The sequence below is a fragment of the Euleptes europaea genome, chromosome 8 (assembly GCF_029931775.1).
Source record: "Euleptes europaea isolate rEulEur1 chromosome 8, rEulEur1.hap1, whole genome shotgun sequence".
Classification (NCBI taxonomy): domain Eukaryota; kingdom Metazoa; phylum Chordata; class Lepidosauria; order Squamata; family Sphaerodactylidae; genus Euleptes; species Euleptes europaea.
In genome coordinates, this window is record NC_079319.1 from 43,731,241 (window position 1) to 43,751,963 (window position 20,723).

Here is a 20,723-nt window from a genome sequence, read left to right on the forward strand (position 1 = left end):
CTTTCGAAAGCTCTGCCAGAAACCCTGCCAGAAAATATTTTTGTTAGTCTTTAAGGTGCTACTGGACTCTTGCTCTTTTCTATTACTGCAGACAGACTAACACGGCGACCCACTGTGAATCATCCCTTTGTAAGTTCTCTTACAAAGGAATTTCAAAGGGAGATTGGAAAGAGAAACTGCTGAATTACAGTTGATATTCAAACTAAAGACCATTTACCTGGGCTGAATAAAGACCTTGCATTCATGGCTCATTACCAATGCTGATTTCTCCACACCCATCTCTCCCCTGGACATCACAGACTCTTCTGCATACCACCCCTAATCCCATCACGTCTGCTATTTACATACTGTTAACATTTACATACTAATGCTTGTCTGAATTCACTCTCCTCTACTTAAAGACGGATGGATTCACATTCTAGCTGTATCTGAAGAAGGGAGCTGTGGCTCACGAAAGCTCATACCCTGCCAGAAAATATTTTTGTTAGTCTTTAAGGTGCTACTGGACTCTTGCCCTTTTCTACTACTGCAGACAGACTCAACACGGCGACCCACTGGGAATCATCCCTATACAGTTCAGCAGAGAAGTCTCACAATGCCAGCTCCAGCTGTCCATCAACGCTGGATCTAACCAATGGGAAACGTCATGCGTTATATCGCGCGCTCAGGGATGCGCGCGCGCGTCTGTCTCCCGCGCCGCTTTTCAACGGTTCTTCCCGCGCTGAGTTTGCGCAGGCAGAGAGCCGGGGGCGGGTGGGGGGAGTTAGGCGGGGCGTCTTTTTGCGGCGCTTCCTCCCCGCTCCCCTCCCTCTTCCTTCCCCTTCTTCCAATCCGTTCCCCGCTACGCCCGTTTCTCCACCCCTCCCCGACCGTCCTCCTTGCCCCCCCCCGTCCATTTCTCACTGGTCGCTGCGGAGAGTCCAGTGTATGTGCGGCAACAACATGTCCGCCCCACTCCCTGCTATCGTCCCGGCCGCTAAGAAGGCCACCGCCGCGGTAAGTGGGCGCCTCCCGCCCTGCGAGGGAGGAGGGAAAAGAGCTCGCCGTGGCGGGGAGAGCCGAGCCTCGCTGTCGGGAGACCGGCCAGGGGAAGAGCGCTTCTCCTCCAGCTGCCCCTGACATGACATGAGGGCCTGGCCGGGGAGGCCTGTGGCGCGGCGCCTTCGCCCGCCCCCTAGAGGCAGGGATGCCGTGTGTGTGTGTGTGTGTGTGTGTGTGTGTGTGTGTGTGTGTGTGTGTGTGTGTTAAGTGCCGTCAAGTCGCTTCCGACTCCTGGAGACCCTATGAATGAAAGTCCTCCAAAATGTCCTGTCTTTGACAGCCATGCTCAGATCCTGCAAATTGAAGGCCGTGGCTTCCTTTATTGAGTCAATCCATCTCCTGTTGGGCCTTCCTCTTTTCCTGCTGCCCTCAACTTTTCCTAGCATGACTGTCCTTTCCAGTGACTCTTGTCGTCTCATGGCGTGACCAAAATACGACAGCCTCAGTTTAGTCAGTTTAGCTTCTAGGGTCAGTTCAGGCTTGATTTAATCTATAACCCACTGGTTTTTTTTTTTTTGGCAGTCCACGGAATCCGTAACACTCTCCTCCAACACCACATTTCAAAGGAATCTATTTTCTTCCTATCAGCTTTCTTCACTGTCCAGCTTTCACTGCCCTCCCTCTTCCCCGGCAAAATCCAGGCTTTTGATCGGGACGTCAGACTTTCAGCGCTTCGGTAGATCCCCTGTATTGCGCTATTTTTTCACGGAGCTTTGCAAGTGCTTTGTAAAGAGCAATGCGTACGAAAAAACAGTGCTGTATCTGGGTCTCTCCCTTCCTTCTCGCCTACCTCATGTCAAAGTATACCTGGGATCTCCTCGGCCTCTTATGTTTTGTAGCTGATTCTGGAAAAGGCAGCCTTCTATCCAGTGGAGTGTTAGACGCCTTGCTTAGGCTACAGGCGCTTTGAAACAGAGTGCCGGCCTGGTGACCGGGTGTATTTTGTAAGAAATTGGGCCGTCTTTAATTGAAAGTACTCGTGAACAAGTTCATTGGCAGACTTTTCTTGCTTGCTTGCTCTTTGTGTCATGTAAAATCGCTTGGGGGACCTTCCCCACCCTGCAGCAGCTCGCTGCACCTCCTGAAATGCAGTCCTGAGTGCTATGGAGAGAAACAAGGCAGGGTGCACTGTGGAGAATTTGTAGGATAGGCAATCTGCAAAAACCACCCATCTGCGAGATTTGGATCTAATCTACTGTACATTAAATGTTGAAGAAGTTTGAATGAACAGATATGCTTAGTACATGACTAGTTAGTAACCTTGGTAGATTATACCTGTTTTTAACACAACTCCTCTGCTATTGGAGGATTTTTATTCTCTCCACTGACTTTTTAGTTGCATGGTGCAGTCCAAAGACTGCTGACTTCAGTGCAGTTAGAAGTGTATAACTGTGCCTAGGATTGCAGTGTTATGGCTATACATAGCCCATAGTCACAAAGGATAGCATTATTACACAATGGTACTTCATTTTAATGTAGCATTGAGCTCAAAGTTTCCTGCCAAATGAACTAATGTTTAACCGGCATACTAAACAGTTCTTTGAAGAATCATTTTTACCCATGAGGATTTCATTAATATGTTCATTTGTATGCCCTGTTCAATTTTAACCTTTAGGAATGATCACAAAAACGTTTTCCCTATAGTTGGGCTGGGCAGATGTTGTAAATAAGACAACGTTGTAACATCAGGCTCTTGTTGATTATAGCTAGAAGTGTACCACTTGGTGGTTTTCTCTGCAGATTGTTATCCTGTATTATGGGCAAGACCTGAAAGTAATGTTTTGGTCAAATAGTTTGACTATCTTAGTGGTAAATTTAATAGAATCCGAGTTGAAATTCACAGCTATCCTCTCCCCACACCCCCAGTGACCCCTACTCCATGCCCAGAAGATGGCCAAAAAACAAAAATACATAAACAAAACCCTCGCCAGAATCCCTGGCTAATCTGGCCTGGAGGAAAATTGCTTCCTGATCCCAAAGTGGCAATCAGCATTTCCCTGGGCTTGTAAGAGAGGGCCACAAGAGTCAAACACTGACACAACCCTTTCTGCCCTCCCTCTTATGATCTGCCTAAGTTCACAGAATCAGTATTGCTGACAGATGGCCATCTAGCCTCCACTTAAAAACCTCCAAAGAAAGAGATTCCACCACTTCCTGAGGAAGCCTGTTCCACTGAGGAACTGCTCTAACTGTCAGAAGGTTCTTCCTGGTGGTTAGCCAGAAACTTTTTTGATTTAATTTCAACCCATTGGTTCTGGTATGACCTCCTGGGGCATCATTTGATATGTTCATCATGATATCATTGTCACTAGAGTTAGAGACATGGTCGAAAAAAGACCTGAGAAATCACAAAATGTTCATGTTTTATAAGTAGAACTTGTTGCAATAAGCTTACCACCTTTAGCTGTCTCCGTAAGTGTTTGAACATGAGCAGTTGCATCAAAATAACTAACAGTGTGAATTACAACAAAGAGTAATTTTAAGTGTCAGTTACCATGCAGTATTGTCCTAAATAAACAGTATTAGGAATCCATCTGTTTACAGCACAGTCTGAAGCATGTTTACCTGGCTCTGTTATTTTCAGTTGAATTTAATAGGATTGATGAAAATGTTGAATAAATGCTATGAATATAGTTCAGCGAATTACCAATATTTCATCGCTATTTTCCGTATTAATTTGAGCAATGGAGATTATTTAATAGGTTGGCATTGCTGTAGGCCTTTGAGGACTGTACTCATCATTCAAACAGAAATAATAATATGTTTTCTAAAACCATTCCTCCCAGGTACATGCCCAGTTTAATTCCTTGGCTCTGATCTCTGCTAGGGAGTTTCCCCCTTGTTCCCAAGCTTGCACTGCAAGGTAACAGACATCAGTATTACTCTAGCTTTGATTCTAATAGCTTCTTGGTTCTTAATAGAATTTTTTTTGGGGGGGGGACCCCTTTTCAAGGCCTTCCCCCTCCCATTTTTCCAACAAAAAAATTGGAAATTGTGGGGAGCGAAAAAATCCTATGAAATATTTTCTCTTTCAGAATGAGTGAAATGCTTTTAAAGACAAGCTTGGCATGCTGTAGACACATACAGCTCTTGAATCCAAGATGCATTTCTGCACCTAATAGGATACCTAACCTTCATGAGGGGATCATGCTATCTTGTTGTCCTTTTGACCTGATTTGTGGTTGACCTTTTCATCTCTCCCTCAAATCACTGTGACACATATACCCACAGGTTGGGTAAAAAGTAGCTTATTGCCCTGAGTTGCTGGAGGAAAAAAAGATCAGAAGGAAGTGGGGCAGAAATTGCACCAATGCCTCAGAGGAAAACTTTGAAGGTTTAATTAACGACTGAGTGCTCTCTGGCCATATAGCAAAAATGGAGGTACATGGGCTAAGATAGCGTAGGGTGCATCAGCATGCAGTTTTCCTCAAGTATTGGGTATTTTTGAAATTTTGCTTGTATAAAACTAAGACATTTATAACTTTAAATCCCATAAATATGTCAAATATTGCAATTGTATATGCTAAGTAAATGATTGTGCATTTTGTGTGGTTAAAGCAATAAAATTAATTTCTGATAGGAGAGTAAGTATTGTGTATGTTATATTCCCCCCCCCCAAATTTCCATTTTTTATGGGGAAAAACACCCCCGAAATGTTTTTTCTCCATGGCTTCAACATTTATGGAAATTTTACATCTCTAGTTCCTAGAAACCTGCTTGTGACACCAGCCATGGCTTTGCCAGTACAGGGTAACAGCTGCTTCACATGATGCTGCTGCCATATGAAGCTTGCTTGAAATTGCCTCCATTTGTGGCTGCTCCACAGTGTGCTGGATTGCTGCATTTGATGTCCCCGCTGCATGCAATGTATCCTATTTTTAAAATGTGAAGCACAATCCTTTGAATGTTTCCTAGGAAACAGGCTGTAATTCAGTGGAGCTTGCTTCCAGGTAAGAATGCATAGGATTGTGGTCTTACCCACCCTTCTGCTATGGACGATGAGCACTGTTGGTGCACATTTTTATAGAGAATGACACAATTAGGCAATTTAGTCTGATCTGCACAGTGAGCATGCACACAGACAATATCTAGAGCACTTGAGATGCAGAAGTAGTTTTGGATGGTATTTATATTATAGCTGGCTGCATTCTGCAAATACAGGCAACCAAGGAAATTAAGAGAAAAATTAAAAGGGGAATTTTTAGGAGTGCTGACTCTTCAAGTGTAGCTTAACAAATGGGCAGTATTAATAGACAAAAAAATCACGTAACACTTTATAATGAATAACACTCCTAAAAAACCTTCAGAGTACAAATGGATGTAACTAGAAACTAATGTTATGCAAGAAATGTTATTACTAATATGAAGATGATGAATGAAATTCTTTTTAAAGAGACTGTTAACAGATTTGTAAAATAATGTAATTGTCAATCAACCTTCTATAAAATACATACAAATGTGAAGAAGCCATAAGTTCCCCAGTGTGGTACAGTAATGTAGAGAAGTGTATGGATTTTGATATATTGGTGAAGCTGTGGTTGGATTGTAATACTTGTGAGAGGACCCTTCAGTTTGGAGCAGGATCATCAAGTTTGATCACATGAGTTTCCATTTGGAGACTTGGGTCTGTAATTTGGCAATGTTGTGTTATATTTATATGGAGTGAGTCTGTGATATCAATGTCACATGTAATTTTGAAAAGAAATATTCTAATTCATATGCTGTTGACTTTTAGGTCATATTTCTTCATGGATTAGGAGATACAGGGTAAGAAATACATTTCTCAACACATGATATCAGCCTTTGAAAATGCATTTTGCTGTTGATGAATTATGAGGAAAAATTGTAGCTCTTTTGTTAGGTGCTATGCTCATGTCAAGCATTCTCAGTTAACTAAATCTGAATCATTAACTTAAGATATTGTCAAAGGCTTTCACGGTCAGAGTTCATTGGTTCTTGTGGGTTATCCGGGCTGTGTAACCGTGGTCTTGGTATTTTCTTTCCTTTTTGGACTGGTCTGTCTTTTTTCCTGTAATTTGTTAAACTTTTGCTTCTGTCTGGAAGTATGGCTGGTTAACCCCTGTTCCATTTTTCTGTAGGTGAGATTATCAATCTTGTCCCAATCATGGCTTCTCATTTTGTGGCTAGTATTGATATGTAAGGAAAACAACTCCTTGTCTATGGCAGCAAGTTCTTTGCAGGTAGTGTGAATTCTCTCTCGTAAGAGAGCCCGTTCTAGATGGTCAAAAATGCGGTTAGCTCGTGAAGTTTTAAAGATTCTTTTAGTTATGAGAAAAGATGGAATGGTTCCTGTGTCTCTGCATCGCAGTAGAAAGGAAAGAAAAAAAAAATCAAGACCATGGTTACACAGCCCGGATAACCCACAAGAACCAATTAACTTAAGAGTTGACTGTAAGAGGGAAACAGTACTGACATTTTAAGTAATGAATGCACAGATGTCCACACAAAAGCTCTGTATCTCACTGATTTATTTAAAACATTTTAAAGCTACCTTTCCGCCCAGTTTAGAGTTTCCAAGGCAGTGATCAATTAAAACATTAAAACAAGATCAAAAATGCATATAACTATAAACAATTTAAAAATAGAACACAAACTATGACCGGGAGGAAGGGTCAGTGTGGAAGCAGCAGAGAAAACAAATATTTACCTGTTGGTGGGAGACAATAATCTCTGGGGAGATTTCCTAATTTTGATGCCACAACTGGTGAGGCTCTTTCACATTATTTGTTTCCATCCTACCAGCCAGAGCTGACTCTGACTGTCATTCCAGATATGTCCTTTTTAACCTGACAGACAATAGGATGATACAGTCCTTGTGACTGAAAACATGTCACTGAAATCCATATAGCCGCAAGTGAAGCTCTAAGAGACTTTTCTGCCTTCCTCCACACCTTGCTGAAGCTTGCCGAGCCTCTGAATTATTTTCCTGAGGGGACAAGGATCTTCCAGAAACACCATAAAGTGCAAAGCTGGAGGGAGGAGACAAAAAATAGTGCACCCCCCATGTCATGATAATGCATCTAACCCATTGAAAATATAGTCTGGTACAGGATACAAAGTATTCATTGTAAGACTATTGTTCTGCTCCTTTACCCAAACGTTTATTTTATTTGTTTCAAGTCACTTGCCGTCTGACACCTATGTTAGGAACAGGCTTGTTGAATCTAAATTTGAAATGTTTACATATTCCTGTCAACAAACTTCAAGATTACTGATGGTCCCACTCTGTTTGTGCTGCCCTTGGGCTTTTGTGAAAACAATGGGCATTTTTTTTTAAAAAGCCAGCTTACATTTAGTGATTGGTAGGGTTGTTGAAAAAAAAATGTAATGAAACTTTGTTCTTTGTGTTCTAATAGGCATGGGTGGGCGGAAGCATTTGCTGGCGTCAGAAGCCCACATGTAAAGTATATTTGTCCACATGCGTAAGTATCTTTTTGGTAATCTTTCATATTTTCCAAAGCTTTCAATTTCTGAGGTTTCATAAAATTAATAACAATGAATGGATGTCATTGCTAATACAGTATTAGGCAACATGGCAGTTTCAAAGTTGTAATTAATATTTTTCACTTGATTATCCTTCGGAATTGTGTGAAGCAGTATATGTACTTTTTATTAATTGGTAAACCGGGGTATGGAGTGATAAAACCACTATGTATATAAATTCTTATTTGTATCTCTCATCACACATAGAAGGGATATCATCATGAATCTTACATGGACACATAATGCAAATCCCAAGGTGCCCCACTTTAACAAGAGTTACATTGTATTGAAATAGATGAGTAGATAACACATGTCCACAGCACATCATGTATAGTTCATTATATATGGTAAAATTAGTGTTTCAACAGTTTCCAGTGAGGTTTTTTCCCTTTAAATTTATCAGTGTGGAGGATATACATGCTATATTGCCTTTAAATATTAACAAGTATTATTCTAATAAAAATAAAGCTTTGAATTTGTTTCAGTACAACATTTAAAACACATTTGATCACTTCAGTTTAAACAACATGTTTTTCTGGTGAAATATTTCTGGCTATTGAGACATAAAATTAACATGATCTACTTCAAAAATTAGTTTACTAAATAAATAGAACTCTTGATAAACATATGCTGTATTTGGGGCTTTAGATAGTTTTCTGATTTTACATTTTCCAGAAAACCCAAATCACTCTTTCCAAGACTAGCTTAGATAGAGCTTTTCTAAGAAAATGTTGGGGATGTTTTGTGGAAGCAATAAGTTCTGTGTATTGCATATTCTTGGCTCTCAACATTAAGTACTAACATCTATAGTTAACTATATTTATCATATCAGGTAAGTTCAAAGAACTTCCAGGCTCATACAGTTTTACCAACCTGATTACAAGTGTTGATTGAAAAAAACACACACAAAGCCATCACTCAAAAATAATGTTTTTGTGCACTGAATAACCGTTAGCTTACACTTTCACTCAGGGTTACAAAAACCCATTTTGTGAAGCTGGACTGTGGGCATCAAAAAAGAGTGCCACAATAGTCTGGACTTGCAAAATTCAGTATTCTACAAGAACCCTGTGATCTGGGCCTTGACTGCATTGTGAAAAGAGCAGTGTTTTCCCATACCGACAGCTGAACTCAGGGCAACGCAGTAGGACAGCACAGGCACTGGGTAGTTGTGTGCTTGAATATATTCAGTCTGCACTAAAACTAGAAGCTTCTCTTGGTTCCCATGTGCCAATGTACTGCTTTATATATTAGCATAGGAGGCAGAGCCCAACCATTCCCTTTACTCCATTTCTGAAGCAGTTTCTGAGCAGTGAGGACACCAGTTAGCATTGCCAGGTCTTGAAATAAATATTTTTGTGTACTGGTGGGTTCTGGAGGATCTCTTGCTGGAGCCCTAAGCAGATCCAGGGAGGTGAAGTCCAGCAGTTTATGTGGGTCTTAGTGTGTAGCTTAGTGCTAAAACTATTCATCAGATATACAGATTTTTTTAAAGAGGGGTAGCTTTATTCCTTGATTTTGAGGCATCAGGCCAGAAACATAAAAATACTCTGTCTAGGCCTTTTCTGATCTATGGGTAAAATCAACTAAGCAGGGAGACCAGGTAACAATTTCGTTCTGTCCTATGGGACATCCTTTAACTAAAAAAATAATATGCTAGTTGGGCTATAGGAAACAGTGTGTTGGGGGAGCCACAGGGAATGGTGAACTGAGTTGAGTTGCAACCTCAAGCAGCTGTACTATGAGCACTGCATAAGTCAAAGAAATGGCACAAGTGAAATATATTGTCATTTACTAAGTTTATGACTTTCTGTATTAATACCCTTAATATAAATTTATTTGATTATGTATCTTATAAGTTTATGGGGTTTGTGTTTTTTGGACCAGATTCCTAAATGGTAGTTTAGGGTACCAGGAGGACTAGAAATTGGGATTAATACAATTCAAGGAGTAGAGTGAACACTTGAAGCTGCCTTATACTAAATCAGACCCTTGGTCCATCAAAGTCAGTATTGTCTACTCAGACCGGCAGTGGCTCTCCAGAGTCTCATGCAGAGGTCTTTCACATCACCTACTTGCCTAGTCCCTTTAACTGGAGATGCCGGGGATTGAACCCGGGACCTTCTGCATGCCAAGCAGATGCTCTACCACTGAGCCATGGCCCCTCCCCATATTTGGGGGACTTCACCGCAAAGATACGTATGAGACAGAAAGAGGGCGCATGGTACCCCCCACTACTCTCTCCCATTCCCTCTAAGTCCCCCCCCCGCTTCTCTTTGCCTGCCTGCAGCATGCACATCGCATTGTTCTCTCCGCATTGCCCCGCTCTCAGCCTCCCCCTGCCTTTCTGAAAACGCATGGGAGGTTCCGCCCCCGATCCGCCACCCTCCAAACACACACCCTCCCCATCTGAATTCCCAGAACTCAAGAATAAGCCCCCATGCAGAGTTTTGAGAATTCAGATAGGGAAAAGGGGCATCCAGAGAGTAGCAAATCCAAGGCAAAACCTCCCATGCCCTCTGCTTCTAGCCTCCTAAGCCCACAAGGAGCTGTCCTTGCGCTCACACCTCCAGGCGCCCCAGGCAAGAAGCAGCGAGGCGCAGATGACGCCTCGCTCAGACGCGGCTCTTCTGGGAGCGCAGTTCTAACCCCTCCCACTCCCTGACAGCAAGACTCTATGATCGTGCCCTCCGCAGTGTTATTGCAATAAAGTATGAGGCAGAAAGGTGATGTCCCAAACACAGAATCTTCATAGTAAATATTAATTTACCAGTTGCCGTACCTGTATCCTCTTGAGGCAACCAAAGTCATGTAAAATATTTCAAGAATAGAAAAAAGGAGAAAACTGCCAAGTCTTGGCAAAAAGTGCTCTTTCCCATTTAAGGCAAACTAGAGCTGAAGAACAGGCCTATGATATGTCTTACACAATGGATGTAATGCAAGAAAGCAAATGATATTCCACTTAATGAACACAGATGGAGCAGTACACATGGTTCACATTGCATTGGTTAGAACAGGCCTTGACAAATTTTCTTTGGACCTAGGAGCCCAGACTCATCCATACCAAATAAAATCTTTTCTCAGTCATATTAAGTTTAATGTTGCCTCTGTGTTATGAATGGGGTTGTCAACAGGCCTGGAGGAAAATGTCCTTTTCCTTCATTAGAGGATTAATGGGAGGATGCTATTTACTTACCTACATGCTACAAAAAGCCTCAACAATCCATTTCCACATATTAAGCCTGTATTAAAGGGGGAGGACATCTTTCTCCAGACCAGTTGGCAACCCTAAAATCAGCAGGTCAGACTTTAAATCCATTAGTTGTAAAGAGCAGGGCCTTTATTGCAGTTGGCCCAAGTCTCTGGAATACTTTCCTGGATAATGTGCAGAGTTGCTTCTTCCACATCTTCTTTCAGATGGGATGCAAAATGTTGTTGCACATGTAAGGTTGTTTTCTTGAAGAGGCAAAGCCCAGGAAAAAGCTTTGGAAAGCTTTTTGTACAACGTCTTAATTTCTCTCTCCAGCACGAACTAAACCCATGTACATGTCATTGGAATGAACATGAAGTCTTCCCCAATTTTGCCCCACCTCTGTTTTCTCTCCTCTCCTTGACATCTTCCATATGACACATTTTAGTAAGCTCCTTGGGGTCGGGCTTGCCTACTTGTATTCGGTCAAGCATCATGCTCACTGACTGTTCTGTGTAATAAAACCCCCACCATATTGACCCTGGTACTTGCTCAGTTTTTGTTCAAGGAGGTCTTCCTGATATAAAAAACAATCTGGCGCTTAGCTGTATAAAGTAGTAATTTCAAATAATCTCTTTTCCTATATCTCTTTTTTTTTAAAAAGCTGTTTTTTCTCCCCCAAATTTCCAGGCCAGTTATGCCAGTTTCACTAAACATGAACATGGCTATGCCATCTTGGTAAGTAATAATTTGGAAGTAAATTTGTGAAGTTAGTACTCTTGCAGTACAGTCCTAAACACAGTTGCATTTTTCTAAGTCCACTGACTTGGAGCATTCTTCTGCTTATGATTGTGCGGTTAGCCTTATACTCTTGCCTGTCCCCAAGCAGGGTATAGGGTTGACTATCATTTTTGCCAGCTCCCATAAGGATTGTAAAAAGGTTGAGCTGGATTTTGGATCCCGATCTACTTATAGTACTTATACTATGCTATATTCATGTTTACTAGATGTGGGTTCGTGATTTCTTCCCTTTCTTATTTCCTCAGGCATGGCATACAAAACAGCATAGAGCCCATTTTCAGTCTAAAGAGGTGGCAGTGATGAAGGCATCCAGCTTAATTGTTTAAAGTGGTTTGTGACCAGACAACACTTAGGTCTAATGCTGTTGATGATGTTCACTGTAATTTTTGTGTGCGTGAGATTGTTTGCTGATAAAAATCTGTCCCATCCATACCAACTTGGAGGCCAAGTTGAGAGTAGATCCATTATCGGAGGTATCAGAAGTCTTTTTGTTATGGATAGATTTAGATTGATGCTGAGAGGATCATTGGGATGTAAGAGCCATTGCTTGTTCTGATAATCTGCGCCTGTCCTGTCTTCTAAAATCATACTTGGGAAAGGTACTGGAGACTTTTGTTAAAACTGTCAGTGCCTCATTGACAGAGGGGGCTCACTAGACCTTTGAATGAAGCAATTATTAGATATTTTGCTTAAACTTTCATTGGCTGAGGATGAAATGACGAATTAAAGATTGGTATCCACCTGTTGGTGAGAAGATGAAAGCATGTTTTGATGGAACAGCTCTGGGTGGTCCTTGGTTACACATTTGCCCTTGACCCATTTCACTATGCCTTCAGGCCTGGCTTTGGAAGTAAGACTGCTTTAGTAGTGCTGATGGATGATCATTTAAAGCTGAACAATGACAGTTATCCATGTTGATATTGTTACATTTATTGGAAACTTATTGGAGGTCATCTTTGATCTTTCCTGTCTGATTCTCACAAGGTTTACACTAGAGGAGCAGAATCAATGGGTTGGGATTCATCCTGTGGAGTGCCTCAGTTTCATACTGTCACCCATGCTCTTCAGTGTTGATGAGGCTGTTGAATGATAGCATCTGGTGCTTTGGAGTTGCATGCCATCGATATGTAGATGACACCCAGCTTTATATTTCATTATCTGCATTTCCAGATGTGTCTGTCTCTGCCGTGAAACAGTGCTTTGAGGCCATGGTCAAGTGGCTAAAGCAAAGCAAGCTGATGTTGACTCCAAACAAGACAGAAGTAATGTAGGTTGGGAAGTCTGTTGGTTTGGAGGGATTGAATCCACTCTGGTGGATGGAATGGAGTTGGTATCTGCAGAACAGATTGAGAAATTAGGGGTGCTCATGGACCCAGCCTTGCAGTTTGAAAGCTTATTGGTGTAGTGGCCAAGCATGCCTTGTATTAGCTGCATTGGTTCACTAAGCGTGCGATCCTGAAGCAAGGGGGGAACCACACAGAAATCGGCACAGTTGCCGGAGTAGGGTAACTTATGCAAGTCCCCCTGGAAGCTGGGGGCAGCGTGATGCTTGGGTGCTGGCGTTGCCTCCGACCAGCATCCCAGTGTATCTCCCTGCACTGGTGTTCTGGGAGGCATTCCTGGTGCATTCCTGGGGACAGAGCTGCCTTAAGGCAGCTTTCTAACCCCTTTCGGCCCTGGGTTGTTGGGGAGATATGGTCCCTTTTTTTTTACACTTGATTTTGTAGGATACCTTTAGCCAGAAAGGAAAGATGGAGTATAACTTTTTAAATAAATACATAGGTTTTGCCTTGCATTCTTTCTTCTGTAGCAGATTTTGCTGTTTAGTTTGGATCAGAATTTTTCCTTCCTTAAGCATCTCTTAAAGAGAGAGGAACATCCTGAGGTTTGGGTTCTGTCAATGGTGTTCCTCAGTTCACTGACTCACAGTCGTTTGGCTTCCAAGGGTCCCTTCCCTTGTAGGTTTGTCAGTTTTTTCTAGCCCTATTCCCATCCCTTTATCTCCTTGCTAGTAAAAACGTTACATAGTTTGTTAGAGGTGATTGTTAAAGATTTCTTGGCCCTGGCTTCAGCCTGGTGGAATGCTCTGCCTGGTAACATCAGGGCCCTGCGGGACCTGAAAGCGTTCTGCAGAGTCTGTAAGACGGAGCTTTTCCACCAGGCCTACAACTGAGGACAGCTGCCTATATCATCTTTACTGGCCTCCCCCCCCTTCCCTCCCTTGAATGGGAATAATGTAGATTGAAGGGTTTCCACCTGTATGGCACCTACAGTATACTTGGGATTCTGTGCGCCGTCATGTTGAGGTTTTAGAGTTTTATTGTTCAGTTTTATTAATGACTATATATATGGAATGTTTTTGTGTTTTTAAATGACGTTACCCGCCCTGAGCCAGCTTGCTGGGGTGGGATGGGTTATAAGTCTAAAAAATAAATAATAAATAAATATGCATTTTGTAGATTATTCTCAGTCTTTCCTTGGTACAGAACTGAACCTATATGCTTTATTTAATACCTGGTCCGAATGCTGCTGGTGTGTGGAGGCTTGGATAATATATTGTTTCCCTTAAGGTTCGATATCATTGGACTCTCTCCAGATGCACAGGAAGATGAAACTGGTATCAAGCAAGCAGCAGAGAATGGTATGTTCAGCAACCTTGTATTAAATAATGGAGAGAAGGGTGAATTGTTTTTGAGAATTCTCCAGTGTTCAGTCTGATTTTGGAATTGCAATTTTTGTATTCGGTAAAATTAACTATGGCTTGCATTAATGTTATAGAACAGTGAAGTTTTAATAAATGGACAATATGCTATATACTTATAATTTTGGTAGAGTTGTTACACATATTAATGACTGATCTGATCTCTCTCAGAGGTGGACTATAATCAGTATTGCTAAATCTGAATTTGCAGATACCTGTTGATTGAATGAAATTATCCTAAATTGCTGTTTGGAAAACCTGGTATCTGGAATACATATGCTTCTCTAAATAATGATGCTAATATACTTGCACAATAGGGGATTGTGATTTGTTTAGGCATTTGAGTCTCTCAGGGTCCTGTACTGAGGCTAACTATGCATCTCCCTATTCAGCTTCCAGAGCCAAGTGGAAGCACTCTGAGTGGAATGAGTTTTACCACAATGTCAGTGTTGCAGTATTGTGGTCTGGGCACTTCTGCTGTCATCATAGTTACTCAAAGTTCACTGTGCCTTCTTCATTGTAATGTTATTAGTTCACAGCATAGTTTTCCCCCACTTCTCTGTTTTCCATTAAGTCTCAGATACATTGTATTTTTGAAGAGCAACTTTTAGATTTTTGTAATGCATTTCACCCATCTTGTAATTTGTAATTCTTGTGTGTTACTTACAGATTCCTCTTTCAGAGAGATCCTTGATTTGTAATTCAGTTTCTAACTTTTTTGCTGCACTGGAATCTGTAGTGGAGGTCCCTACTAGAAAAATAGAGTTGCAGCATTTTGGAATGAGATCCTAGTCTAGAAATGTGACATTACCTCAAGGGCCAAGGAAGACTGGGCACATGTATATCTGACTGTTTAGGTGGAAGTAGTGTCTGGGAGATGTGGTGTCTGGGAGAGGTATTTGGGGAGGCTAGATGGGCAGTATTGGGGGTAAGTGTGAACATAAGAGAGGGTAAGGATCTCCCCAAACTTCTGGGCTAATAGTGGTAGTAAGTGACTTATCAACTGCTGTCTCTCTGAACTTCAAGGTAGTAAATAGGGAGAGGAATCTAGTGGTTCATTCCTACCTTTTAGATGCATGGGTTCTTTTTTCAAATCGTTCAGTTACTACTATCTTATTAATCACCAGGCTTCCTTTGCAGTGAAATCTCTTGTAGAGCAAGAAGTAAGAAATGGAATTCCCTCACACCGAATAATTCTGGGAGGATTTTCTCAGGTAAAAATAATGCCATATTGCTATTTGGCTGTATTTCTGTTGAAGTTGAAACCTTGCTTTGGGGGTGGGGGCAGTAATTTAATTCATCAATTTCTAAAGGTACATGTTCACTGGCATTTTCCTATGCCATACTTATAATGAGCTGACATGGGTCAGAATGACAGATTTTCTGGTGTGCGCAGATGTAATATATTTTTATTTCAATCTGTATCATGGATTTTCCAGCAAGGCTCAGCATGAACAATGATGTTAAAACCAAGAAAATATTATAAAAGTAAGCATATGTATTTGGTGCTATTTCTCTATGAATGTAATGTAATTTATTGAAAACGTCTGGCTTTGGCAAAGTTTTCTAATAAGGGAGCTGCCAGATCTATGGAGAGAAGGTCTTCATACAGTTTCAGTATTTGTACTTGGTGTGAGAAGGTATCAATAGGTTCACAGCCTGCCATTGTTTGACATTGGGATGAAGCAGTCTCTTGGGCTTGAGCTGTCATCAAATGATATGCTTAAAGTGAGGAATTATACACCAAACTCTGTCAACTGAGACTTCCTGCATTATGATGAAAGTTTTAATCCTCCTTGAATGTAACATAGGTAAAATAATTTCATCTTGGTATCCAAGCCATTTGGTGTTCTTATCCAGAAAATAAAATGGACTTTTCATTCCTTTCTACTCTCCCCCCACAAAAAAAATCATAGCATGTTAGCATGTATAATACTAAATGTAGAATCCTCAAAAGTTATACTGTGTTGAAGGGAGGTAGCAGGATCTCACGGCAGAAGGACCAAAGGGTACCAGATATGTTAGCGCAAGGGGTTGGGATTTCACTGATCAGGGAGTGAGAGGTGACCCAAATAAGGTCATGCTTGAAGAGATGAGAAGAAAACATGCTGTTTCACATTTTGCAAACTGATTTCAAGAGAAAACAAGACAGTATAAAATGTTGCACTTGCATGAATGTTAATTGAGTCGTTTCTAAAGAAGCTTAATTGAAATTACTCCATTTCGAATGAGTGAATGTTAAACACATTGGTGTGTGATTAAAAAGATAGTAATATGTTCACTTTTGTTTTCATTAGGGAGGAGCTCTAGCACTGTACACAGCTCTCACAACGCAACAGAAACTAGCAGGTGTTTTAGCACTCAGCTGTTGGCTTCCATTGAGGACTACTTTTCCACAGGTGGTGTGCCTGGCACTGAAGCTTTCCTAAAGTTCAAAATTACGCTTCAATATTGTTTTCCTGTTAATAATATTCAGTGTGTATCAGTAATCAAAACCCTTTGTGGCCTGAGGGTACATTACAGTAATTTAGAGAACCTCTTGTTGGGTATCCATGCCTTTTTCATTTCAGACGGTGAGTGTAGAAACTGATAATCAGTATCCTGTGCATTCATGAGAGTTACTCTAAGCAAGAATTGCCTATTAAAATAGCATTTGGGTTTATCTTCAGAATCTTTCACACAGCACAATTAAGGTGTTCTGTCAATGTTTTGTACAATAAAGTAATTGTAGTTAGGCAGTCCTTGTTTCAATGTACAGCGGTATTGTAGACTGCTTGGTTTGTTCAGTTTGTTTTAGGTTTTGATTTGTCTCTGTAAAGCCTTTTAAGAACTTCTTGGATGAAAGTCTTCTCTAATGTAACATTAATGTTACTTAGAAACCTGCCTTGTTTGCTTCATCCAATGATTCAGTGCAGTGAGACATGACTAGGCATGCAGAGAAGACCAGGTGGAATTGTTTTCTGTTTAAATAATAGGCGTCTGCTGATGTACAAGTGAAGGTTTTAGAGTGATCATCAAATTCTAACATGTTTATGAATATTAAAAAAATGTTACTTCCCTCATTCCAGGACTATATCTGATCTGTAGCTTCCTCAAGGACCTTTTGGGTTAGAAGTTCAAATCAATATTCCTACCAGGTTCCAAAGAGAGCCATTATAATATAGCCAATAGAGTTTTTGGACTTGGATGGGAAAACTGAACATAAGAAAGGCCCTGCTGGATCAGGCCCATCAAGTCCAGCAGTCTGTTCACACAGTGGCCAACCAGGTACCTCTAGGAAGCCACAAACAAGATGACTGCAGCAGCACCATCCTGCCTGTGTTCCACAGCACCTAATATAACAGGCATACTCCTCTGATACTAGAGAGAATAGGTATGCAGCATGACTAGTATCCATTCTAACTAATAGCCATGAATACCCCTTTCCTCCATGAATATGTTCACTCCCCTCTTAAAGCCTTCCAAGTTGGCAGCCATCACCACATCCTGAGTTTGAATCCTTTTGCCACCGAGCTTACTAGGTGATTGTGGGCAGACTCTCTCCCTCTTTCAGTTTAGACTACTGATAGAGTTATTATGAGGTTAAAATAAATATCCTCAGAGTTGTTGTGAGGAAGGAAGAGGGGCCTTTTACATTGCTTTGAGCTCCTTGGAAGAAGAATGGAAACAATAAAAATTATTATGAAGAAGTCAGAAACTTTCAGGATAATTGACAGATGTTGTTCCTTGCTAAGCAGTTTTGAAGTTATAAGATAAAGCAATTTTATTTAAATACATAGCTTTGGCAGTTGATGTTGTACCAGCTCACAGATGGTCTTTAATTCAGTATCGGTGTTTGCAGTACAATGTGCTATGCAGTGAATATGCTGAAACAAGTATGGATATGTTTACATTTTTTAATCACACAATATACTTGCCATTTTATCTACGTGAGAGATGTTGCTTTTTCTGTATGGTGTACTAATGTTTGGTGTACTAATGTTTTGTAACTCTTTATTAGGGTTCCATTAATTGTGTCAACAAGGATATTCCCATTCTCCAGTGCCATGGTGACTGCGATCCTTTGGTTCCACTGATGTTTGGATCTCTTACCTCTGAGATGTTAAAGACCATGTTAAATCCTGCCAATGTAACTTTCAAGACTTATTCAGGCATGATGCATAGCTCATGTATTGAGGTAAATGATTTTGCAGCTATGTTTAATTTAGTTTGAGCCTTTGAAAGCCATGTAGGCCTGAGAACCCAGGTGTTCTTGCATGCTGTTAACATTTGAAGCCATAGCTCTAGCTGAATATTGGATCATGTTTAGCAAAAACTGCAAGAATTGGCTGAGTGAAGTCTCTATGCCTTTATATTTTTTGGGATAACCATCTCTGCTGAGGATAGATTATTCGCCTGGAGATTGCTCTAGAAAAGCATGCTTTGGCTATAGATGTCTTGAGCCAAGTTGTTTGTCAGCGCGAACTCCGTCCTTTTACCACAAGGTCTCAGAAACCCATCCAGTTCTGATAGAATAACTGGTTTAAAGTGATCAGCTGCCACTGGCCCATCAACCAGAAGCAATCTAAACCATTCCATGACTTCAGGAGCATGGATTTGGCCCTTGCAAAAATTGGCCCACTTTATCTAGACCAATTTTTTAAATTTATAAACTTGATAGCTAACATAGGTAATCAACTTGTGGTTCAAGCAGTAAAGTTGATTGGCCAAGTAACACTGTTGTATCTCTCCCCACTGGAGTGAGAAACTTGCTGTTGGCCTCTGCAATGATGCTGTTCTTCTCCTGTGTGTGTGTGTGTGTGTGTGTGTGTGTGTTTTGAAATGATCTGAGGAGCTTTGAGTAGAGGAAAGGTCACCTCTGTTGGAGCAGGTCTCTCCCCTAGCATATGGGGCTTTAGTTTGCTAAGCCTCTCCTTGTCCTGAAAAAAAATGGCAAGGGTGGGAGGCAAGAAAGTTTTTTAAAGCATATGCCACCCTAATTTAAGACTGGGGTCAAGATTAGCTTCCTGTGAGCCAGACAGAACCATTCTGGGTATTGAAGGGGATGCTCCTCCTTTTGGTGCCATCACAAGACTGAAAGCCCTGCCCATATGTCATGAGAGAAATAACTGGAGAAGGTCTGCAGTTGTGAGGAATTTTGCTCACATTTTGTAGCTCCAAGTTATGATGACAAGCTGACTGCATGTAGGACGTCCTAATTTGGGTACAGTATGATAAGACTTTTAGTTGGGCAGGGGGAGTTGAATGGGTGAATTTTTTGAATGGATGAAGCTTTCGGTAGTAAACATTACAGTGTAAATTGCCAAAACTGCATGCTCTGTTTTCTTTTATATTTATTCCAGTAACTCTACCATAAATTGTTTTTAATTCTTGAATAGGAAATGATGGATGCGAAGCAGTTCGTTGATAAGCATATGCCTCCAGTTGATTGAAACTTCTTGAAAGGCCTTCTCTTTAAATGCACCAGCATCATCTGTACTAGATTGTTACTTTTCATGCAGCCAATTATGAAGCATTTCTGTGCCTACAGTGTTAACTCTATTGTAAATGTTCCAACAGCAATGACTAGATATCATAACTTTACAGGAATGATGCTCTTTGCAAACTTCATTGGCCACGGTATATACATAAGGCAAGGAAAATATGTTTTGGAATATAATTGAGCATACTTTTCAATACTTCATTTCTCCAAATTTAAAACTGTTCATTGATAATGGAAGACCTCTAGTTTTAATGAATGGTTTAAATGAGAACAATTTGATTAGTTCAAGACCTATTTTATTACTGCTTGTGAAATTGACATTCATATATCGTACATGCAGAATGTTAAACCAATAAGCATGCAGTAGTAGAATAAGTATTCTTAATGAGGATCAACTTAAAGGTCAAGTTTAACCAATATTATTGCATGAGTAACAGAAGACTTCCAGTCTTTACTTATCCCTTTGCAGCAATGTAATGCAGTGTCATTTCCTACTGTGTGCTGGGCTACATAAAAGCAGTATCTAATATCTGGAGAAAAGAATCTCATGTAACTTCCCTTAAGATGAACTACAGTATTTGTGGCAAAAATAGGGGGAAAGATCAGTATGTTGAAATATTTTGTTGTGGGTTAGATCCTAGAAAAAATTTCCTCTACAGAGGGTTGGAACAGCTCTCATTGGTCCCCCCACACACCCACAGACCTCCATTGCCCTTGTTATGCTGTTCCTAGGAGCACCATTTCCAGGATCATTTTGGGTCTCAATGGTGGGGGAGTCAAGGTTTTGTTCCGTTAATGGAATACCTTCCATCAGTAGAGGTGGAAAGGACAAAGATTTACCGAAGTATGGAAGCCCATCTGAATTCTTATTGTCTTGCAACATTTCAGTCCTCAGAGCTTTTCTGGTACATTTCTTAATTGGCATTCTATGAAGTGAGAAATGTGTTTTATGAATTATCATTGAACAAGCAGTTTGTCTTAAATTATTTTGTATTCCCCCACCC

General features: G+C 40.8%; 1 protein-coding gene across 2 annotated transcripts; it reads left to right on the top strand.

Moving 5' to 3' along the window:
• Positions 1–890: 890 nt before the first annotated feature.
• On the top strand, positions 891–19,820 carry LYPLA1 (lysophospholipase 1). 2 transcript variants are annotated; one of them, XM_056853986.1, is made up of 9 exons: positions 891–996; positions 5,777–5,808; positions 7,419–7,484; positions 11,426–11,473; positions 14,107–14,177; positions 15,378–15,451; positions 16,535–16,636; positions 18,238–18,414; positions 19,616–19,820. In XM_056853986.1, exons 1-9 carry the CDS (start codon positions 928–930, stop codon positions 19,667–19,669), a joined length of 693 nt encoding a protein of 230 aa, XP_056709964.1. In that variant the 5' UTR covers positions 891–927; the 3' UTR covers positions 19,670–19,820. The 2 variants fall into 2 exon arrangements, with proteins under 2 accessions (XP_056709964.1, XP_056709965.1); XM_056853987.1 differs by lacking the exon at positions 16,535–16,636.
• The last annotated feature ends 903 nt before the right edge of the window (positions 19,821–20,723 follow it).